Below are 8,922 nucleotides of genomic sequence, written 5' to 3' on the forward strand. Positions count from 1 at the left end.
TGAAAGTTGAGTTGCATAAAGTTCTTCGGGAGGTACTACAGAAGAAGCAAAAGATAAATATCAGTGTCAAACAAACGGGTACAGTTCTTAAAAATTGTGATCAATGAACGAATTCTAACCATCTAGGTTATTTGGAACAGTCACGGTGGATTGAATCACACCAAGGTGATTAGAGTAGAGCGGGCAATCCCAGAAAATCAAATTCGGGAAAAACCAAAAAAGCCAGAGCTTTTGCGCATCCCCACTCTCCATAAAAGGTCCATGAGTGATCAATTGAGCTCCAAAGCAAGCTTCGATGATGCCTCTCTATCTCCAGATTTGGTCCTCCTCACGTCAAAGCTCCAAACCATTCTCTCGGGAAAAGAAGTCACGGAACCAGAGGAAACTATACCGACAGATTTCGAAGTATCATCCAAGGAAAAGGTCACAAGTAACGGTAGAAAAAAGATGGGCGAAACAAAGAGCTTGTCTGACCTTGAATTTGAAGAATTAAAAGGGTTTATGGATCTGGGTTTTGTTTTCTCGAAAGAAGATAGGAATTCAAGCTTGGCATCACTCATTCCGGGGTTGCAAAGATTCGGAAAGAAAGATGGGGAAGAAGAGGCTGCTGGTGAAACTGCAACTTCAAGGCCTTATCTTTCGGAAGCTTGGGAGCTTGGGAGGGTTTCTAGTAAGGAAGCCCTGATGTCGAACTAATCATCTGGAAAACATTTGAACCGGTGCCGATTTGGAGTGACAGAAGCAGTAGCCAAACGAGAGATGGGGTTTCGTCTCTGCAGCGCGAATGAGAGATGGGGCACCGATTTGGATGATTTTCGTCTCAACAGTGCGAAGAAGAAATGGGTTTCGTCTCCGCAGCGCGAAGGAGAGATGGGGTCGTTGGATGATTTTCGTCTTTGGAGTTGCAAAGGAGAGATGGGGGTACGGGAGAGAGAGTTGCGAAACAGGAGAGAGGGGGGCAAAACAGAAGGATCCCCTGCAACGCGGCTTCATTCCTGTAAGTTGCAGCTCTTACGTGTCAGCACATTATTAGGTTCTGATAAATACACATTATAGGAGGCACCGGTTTAAAAATTTTCTCTAGATGATTTTCCTTGTGGGGAATAGGGAATAGGTGGGGGTTAAATCATTAGCTCCAAATTCTTTTTATTTTTATTTTTTCTTGTATTGTATTAGGTGGTTTGGAATAATTGTTAAAACTTCCATCATTTTGACTTTTGTATTTTGTTACTATTATACACGTACACGCACATACATATGTATGTATGTGTATGCACTCGCTTAGAAAAAAGAATATATAATTCATCTATTTAATCTTTATTTTTATTTTAAGTTACACGGTGATAGCTGTATGTGGTTCAAAGTGTCACAAATTTTCTCTTTATTTTTCATTTAAATAAAGTAAAGAACTCTATCAATTTTCCTACCCATTTAGGTCTTAAATATGTTAAAATCGATCTAAATTGAAATTGAAGAAATTATGTGAGTAATTAAAAAAAATATTAAAATGGGTCCGATAAGATAATTAGATATTTTTTTCAAATTTTCTAATCAAATAATTAGATACGTTTCAATTTCTAACACGTCACGGTCACGACAATAATTACCCAAATATGATACATATGGTGTCACGTCAATGAAATAAAGGGTTATGCTACACAACCTCCAACCCCCCAACACTCCACTTATTTATTAATTTTTATTATTTTATTTTTTATTAAATATTTAATATATAAATAATAAATAAAATAATTAAATTAATTTAAAAAAAATAAATTCAAAAAAAAATATTAAAAAAATATTAAAAAATAAAAATGAGGTGGGGTGTTGTGGAGTTGGGGGGTTGGGAAGATTTATTCATGAAATAAATTAAAAACAATAATTCTAACAAATAAATGAATATTTTCTTCTCCCTCCACGTGGAGTGCCCATAATTTATCGTAGCGTCGCCGAAGAAGTTTTGATTTAGAAGCCCAAAAGGTCGTTATTTATAATGTAGATCCGGCCCATGTGAGCTAGGTTGGGCTCGGGAAACGCCCAAACAAAATACATCGCCGTGGCAGCAGCATCTCGCGATTCCGCGAGATTGGCAAGGGAGAACGCCCGTAGAGGAACTTAACCCGTCTTTACTCACCCTACCCAAAACGAAAAATCAACCAGTCGCGTGCCCTAACTAGCAGCCACAACTCTTTTTTTCACTGATTAGGGTTTTCCGCTGTCAATTTTTTCGCGCCAAAATGGAATCTGAAGGTAGCCGTTGGCTATTTTCCTGGATTCGAATTTGAATTTTGGTTTTGATTGGAACCAAAAGGCTTGAGCTTTCTTTAACGTATTTGCCCTATCCCCCTCTCTTTTCAGGGCAAAAGGCCACAGCGAACCCATCGGCAATGCTAGCTTCTCTCCTTAGTAGGAGAGCCAAGCTTCACGAGGAGCTTCGTAACATTGAAAAGCAGGTTTTTTTTTTTTTTTTTTTTTTTTTTTTTTTTTTAAATTTAATTTTTTTATAATTGTTGCTTTATTTTTATTCTGCTTGGTTCCCTAGGAAAAGGGTGGAAAATAATATTTGATGACAAATATAAAAGTTAAAAGAAAAATAAGATTAAAAAAAGTCAACTCAACAATGTCAAGTAGGTTTTTTGGCCTATTCTCTTACGGCAAACTTTTAAATTGGGTTGTCAGAATTTCTATCTTAATGGAAATTGTTGAACACTTGAATCTAAATATTTATGTAAGCGGTAGGGTTGAAAGTGTGGCTCTTTGTAGTGTGAATAACTTTCTAATTGAAATTGTGGTTATTTGAGAAAATGCAAAGGCTATAGTGCAATGGGAGCTTTTGGTTGTTGATCATGCTTTGGTGTCTCGTGTAACACCTGTGTATAGGGGTGGTTATACCTATTGTTTTCATCATTGAAATTATTAGTACTTAACGAAAAAAAAAAAATGGTGCAATGGGAGCTTTATGTAAATTTATGTGAAAAGCACTTGGTGCCATGCTTAGTACCAATGATTTACTCCTGAACACGCTCTTTCAATGTAATTAGGATGGTTTACTGGTCTCAAGTGCTACAAAGTGTACTCTTGCATTTGGACTACTTGTCAACCACATGAATTGTTTGAGTGAACGTTTCCTGCTCTCAGAGTAAACTAGATGTTGCATGTGTATGATCTTCATTTCTTTTTATTTTTTCTCATCTCTCTTAGACTCATAAAGAGATTGGATGTACAACAGTGCAAGTTTCTTTTATTTGGTTAAGTTTTTAAATGAATTAGGGATGATGCTTAGTTCCCTCCACTAAGTTATATTATGTAGAATTGTGTATTTTTTATTAGCACAAGACTCTGCTAGAGCCTGATAGTTTGCCTTAAATTCAGGTCTATGATATGGAGACAGGTTATCTACAGGATCCAAGCCAATGTGGCAATGTGTTGAAAGGTTTTGAGGGATTCCTATCTTCATCTAAGAGCACCGCGCTGTATGGAGTGGCTAAGATATTCTTCTCCTTCTACTTTTCCTCTTATGATTTTTTTTTTTTGATAAGTTACTTTTCCTCGTATGATTAAAGTATCTTCATCTTCCATTTGTCTCGACATGTGTAGTTTAGACTTTGCTTCTTATGAATCTTTGACAATTGTTATTGAAAATACAGAAAGTAAATACTCACACTCTGACGCCATTAAGGAGTCTATTGGGTACTTATAAAAAAAAGAAAAAAATACAGAAAGTGCTTTATATTTGAAGTTTACTTTAATATACCTTTCTATTTAATATTTATGCTCGACCAATTTCTTATGTGTTTAATATTCTCCTCAATTTGCTTCCTTTTGGTTAAGATACCCATGTCTTATATACTTCTTGATCACATTTTGCAATCTGGTGAAGTTCATATTATTGTAGTATTTGTCATGCACTATGCTCTCATGGAGATATTCTCACATATGAGTCTCTTTTGCTGACCTGTTCTTAATAAAACCGTAGGAACTAACAAATATTTATCTCCTATGGCTCTGTATATGTAAAGAAACAAATAGAAGGTAAAAATAAAAGAACTCGTTTTTCATGGTAGCTCTATATGGAGTTCCTATTTCGGCTATGGTTTTATCCTGCTATGGGTTTTGGTTCTCTTTCTAATCAACATCTACCCACTTCACTTTTATTTTGTTTGATTCAATGTGCAAGAATAAAAACTGGGGTTTACTCTGCAGGGGTGTGTCCGAAGGGCCCTGCCTTGTAGAGGTTCCCCAACATAAAAAAAAGGGGGATCAGATCATATACAATTTTTTGGTAAAGAATGCTCAAGTTTCTCAATAATCTTTATACATATGTAGATGCTACTGATTGTGAAATCCAGTTGCATCAAGTGCCGTTCAAAAAAATTTGGAGTGTTTTTTTGGTAAGAGTTCCATTATCTGCATCGAAGACATTAAATATCCTATGGTCAAGTTCAGTAGATTAATCCCTGCATTAAGGAGTTTTCTCAGTGTTCTACTTTTGGTAAAGATCAAATTTTTTTCAAATATATGTTATTGATGCCTCAATCAATCTCTGGGTTTATCTCCATAACCTTTAATGTCATTCCTCTAAATGTGAAGTAGTAACTTTAGCTGGTAGTTGAGGATATCCGGCTCAATTACTTGTTTAGTGAAAAAATTTTCATGCCAGTCATTTATAGGCTGATGAACCTGAGACATTGTATGCGTTTTAAAGCGAAGCAACAACATGTTCAATTGAAAAATCCTGGATGTGGTAAGAAGGTTAGACACCTTTGACAGGGTTGTATTGTTGGTTGAAATGGGATGGTGTTCAAACTCATTCATACCTTGATTTTTGCTGGCATTGTGCATGTGTAAGCTATGCATACATTGATGTTTGCTGCATTACATACCCATGACATGTAACTCCTGAGAACTTGTGATTGTAGCTTGAAGCGGTCCAGGAAGTTTCAGCCCGAAGATAGGCTCTTTTCATTGTCGTCAGTCACCTCACCAGCAGTGTGTAATCTTACTCTTATTTTCCTTATCTTTAATGCAAGCACCACTTAAATCTTTCTCTCATGAGACTTTCCCATTTTTCTGCAAGAAGTGCTTACAGTTTTTTTTATAAGTAAGACGTGGTTACAGGTTGACTGATAAAGTTATTAGAACATAAAGAGGGCACGTTCACGATTGTTTTAATGTATTCTTAGTGCTCTTTCTTTTAAATATAATTTTTATGAAGAGGAAAATGAAGGGGGTTGGGGGGTGGGTAGTGTATCTATATCTGAATGATTCCTGACTATTCCTTATCTTCCAATATCTGAAACATGATGGTGGGAAGAATCTTGGTAACATCACTCATTCCTTGATTTACAAAGAAGCTAGAAGCAACTTCTTGGCCTTTTGTTTTATTTTTTTTACAATAAACATTAATTTTATTAAGGCGAAAAAGGGCGTTAATATTTTAACATGAGAATAGTGTCTCCTCATCACCTAAATATGTAATTGTATTCAGCATTCTATGAGCAGCTCATCATCCTGTTATGTTCAATTACACAGTCGGAATTGCATGAAAGCCCCTTTTTAATTATCTTCCCTGCTTTTTAAAATCAGTATCTGATTTAGAACCAAGAATACCCAAAAAGAGACAAAAATAAGTAATAATGGAGAAATACAAATATTGCAGTGGATATGGTGCTCCACATTGGACAGAGTTCTGACAATTGAAATACTCATCCTTTCTTTGATAGGGGTGTGAGTTTGAGTTAGATGGTCAAGATGTATTCCTTTCAAATTTTTTTTATCAGTATTCCTTTCTAATTTTGATTGATAACAGAACTGGATCTTGACCAAACTTATACTTGGGGGGCATTTTTGCATAAAGAATTCTTGATGATTTCTCTCTATTAATGTGCTAAAATTTCTTGCATGACAAAAGATGCTAAAAGCGGAAATTCGCAGTGAAGCAGCAAATTTCTTTAGGAAGTGAGGAAATACATACCAAGTGAAATAGACATATTTTCATTTATAACAGCAAATTCATCAATTTCAGCAGAGAGGAAAATAATAGTGTCTTGTACTTTGCTTTATTAAATCAAAACCCTTTATTGATTTTAACATCACTTTGTTTTCCCATATTCAAAATTTTCTAATATCAGGTTTCTTGGCTTTCTTCTATAAGTAAGGCAATTGCCAATCGTGCCACGGAGAGGTTGTTTGACTTATTTATAACATGCTTCTGTATATATCTTCCACTGTTTTGCAGGCTGAAGAGCTTGCGGCTGGACGAGATGGTGAGCCTCTATATGCAAAAACATATGTGCAGCTTTCCTTTCCTAATTTTTTGTCAATCTTCTTCCTTTGTGTTTATTGTAGATGGGAGATCAGACTTTGGTCCTGTTCGATCTAAGGGTGGAGGTATATTCGCAAATGGGCAGTAAGTATTCCAATATAGCATTATGTTACAAATATTGTCCTAGCACCATCTAACAGAAGCCATTAACTTGTACTCCACTGCTACATAACTAGTGCTTTTATCCATTACTAACAAAAGCTTTATTAATAAATTTCTTCATTCAATGATGTAAAACTCTGTCACAGAGGAAAACCAAAGAAGGGAAGAGCGGGGCCAAGGGATTCAAAGAGATTTAGGCCTTCAGGTGATCCAGATTTCGACTACGACGATGATCCAGACGTGACATTGTAAATTTGCTTTCAGTGAAGGAAATGTGATTGGCCATTTCTGTGGAAGAAGCTTTGCAAGATCTTGGAGCCAATAACATCATTTTTTTTTTTTTTTTTTAAATCTCGTCAAGGGCATAAATTCATAGGCAAAGAAAAGCTTTTTTGTGACCTTTGCCAATCTTGAGACATGAAAATGTAGAAGATTAATGTTTATATCTTTATTTATGGTTACAATGCTCGAGTTAATATCCCCTATCATCTCAAAACTAAATGGGATTGTATTAGTAAATTTCTTTTAAAAATCCTAATTTAAAAATAAAAATGATAAATAATAATTACAACCGTAATTGTGAAAAAAACATTGTTAAATTATTTTGAAGAAAATTAATTGTTAAATAATAGATTCATTTATTTTCAAGACGATTGTATTATACTTTTACATTTCACGACTGTATGTAATATTACATATTGATTATTGTTGATCTGGCTTCATCAAACGTCAAACCATAGATGATTGATTAATCAATTGTTATATAAAGATAACATAATCTATGGTTCATCGGGGCCGACAACATGAAACATATGGCAACAAAAGAATGAATAATATTAGTATTAGCAGCCACTGACTGTAATCAACATGATTCTTAGTGCATGAATCGTTATCCTGGTATATTATCATAAGCATAACTCTGACTAACGTGGTTAAATATATAAAGTTAAGCTTTTGCAAGTGGAGCCTGGAGGATAATAAAATAAAATAAAATAAACAACAACCCACGTGGCTAATATTTTAAATACTGCAGGAATTTCGAAAGGAGTAAGAAAAATAAAAAAACAACTCACGTGACTAACTGGAGGAAAAACAATAGGCTTTATGTTGTTAGAGTTTGAGCATGCATGCAAGTAGGTAGCGTCTTGGTCACTGCCAAGTTAGCTTACCTCTACTCTTCAGTCAATACCAACTTTCTCCTTTTCTTTCAAAAAAACAAAAAAATCAAATTCCAACTTTCTCTGTCCACTTTTTGGGTCAGAAAATTCGGTACTGACAATGTGCTACAGTCAACAAATGGGTGGTTTACGACCAGACTCCGTTAGGTCATTTTTATTTTTTTAATATTATTTTTTAATATTTTAAAATATTTAAAAAATATTATAATATTATTAAATAATATTTTTTCTAATTCGGTTGAGATCAATTCAATTCTGTCTAATTTTAAACTAAATCTAACATCCAAATACCCAATTCTCAAATTATTAAAATCATCTCAATTCAAAATCTACTTACACATGAGACCCATAATATTTTTCAACTTAACACATCTTTATATGTGGGATTCATAATTTTTTTTAATTTCTCATAACTAGTACTAAACTCATGTTAATATCCAATCACATTTAAACTCATTTTAAATAGGCTCTACATAACTCACTCCACCTACTCAATTCACTATTATTTATAAAAAACTCAATTCAACTCAGCTCAACTCAACATTCAAACTCAACCTCAATCTTCTCGCACATTTTCCCCCATTTTTGTCTCCCGCCCATTACCCTAACCTTTCTCCTGATGCCAAGACACACCTTATTATTAAACACTTGCCATGCCATGTCATTTTTGTGCTCGAGGGTTGTGTGAAATTGACTGAATGTAGAGTTTTTTATATATAATTACATTCAAAGTTCTGTACATTGATTGATGTTTTATGATATATGTTATAATATTATTTTTAGAGTTATAATTTTGTATTCTGTTTCATTTTGGTGCAATATCATGTACATTATTACATCGAAATGTATAGATATGGAAATATTCTAACATTTAAACCGGAATGAATATCGAAACGAAATTTAGAACATCGTTTATGTACTGACCATACAGGTCAACGTCCCCGCTTTATCACGTTATGTTGATGTGGTATTGCATAAGTTTTTTAATCAATTCTGTTCATGTGGATATATAATGTCATGTCTAACATAAGCTTTTGCAATCTACCTGTTATCATTTTCCAATTTCAAAAGTGGGATTCATCCAACTTTTATCGTATTATACTGAGGAGGTATTATATATATTTCTTAATCGATTCTTGATGGCTAACGTCATAGCTGACATAAGAATAAGAGGTAGGTGTATGTATATATGCAACATAATCGGGAAAAAAGCAAAATGTAGGTGACCTAACTAAATCTGTCCTCAAAAGTGGGCTGACTAGCTCGAAGAACAAGACACGTGTCACATCCACACGTATGACATGTATATGTACACAT

The 8,922-nt window shown here is 34.4% G+C and overlaps 2 protein-coding genes across 2 annotated transcripts; both read left to right on the forward strand.

Moving 5' to 3' along the window:
* Positions 1 to 261: 261 nt before the first annotated feature.
* On the forward strand, positions 262 to 696 carry LOC122304966. Its single transcript, XM_043117228.1, has one exon. It carries the CDS (start codon positions 262 to 264, stop codon positions 694 to 696), a length of 435 nt encoding a protein of 144 aa, XP_042973162.1.
* Positions 697 to 2,089: 1,393 nt separating this feature from the next.
* On the forward strand, positions 2,090 to 6,908 carry LOC122305326 (chromatin modification-related protein MEAF6-like). Its single transcript, XM_043117747.1, has 7 exons — positions 2,090 to 2,250; positions 2,359 to 2,453; positions 3,373 to 3,473; positions 4,920 to 4,989; positions 6,239 to 6,266; positions 6,349 to 6,409; positions 6,574 to 6,908. The coding sequence occupies exons 1-7, from the start codon at positions 2,238 to 2,240 to the stop codon at positions 6,677 to 6,679; spliced, it is 474 nt and encodes a 157-aa protein (XP_042973681.1). The 5' UTR covers positions 2,090 to 2,237; the 3' UTR covers positions 6,680 to 6,908.
* Positions 6,909 to 8,922: the final 2,014 nt, after the last annotated feature.

Source organism: Carya illinoinensis, chromosome 3 (genome assembly GCF_018687715.1).
Source record: "Carya illinoinensis cultivar Pawnee chromosome 3, C.illinoinensisPawnee_v1, whole genome shotgun sequence".
Lineage (NCBI taxonomy): Eukaryota > Viridiplantae > Streptophyta > Magnoliopsida > Fagales > Juglandaceae > Carya > Carya illinoinensis.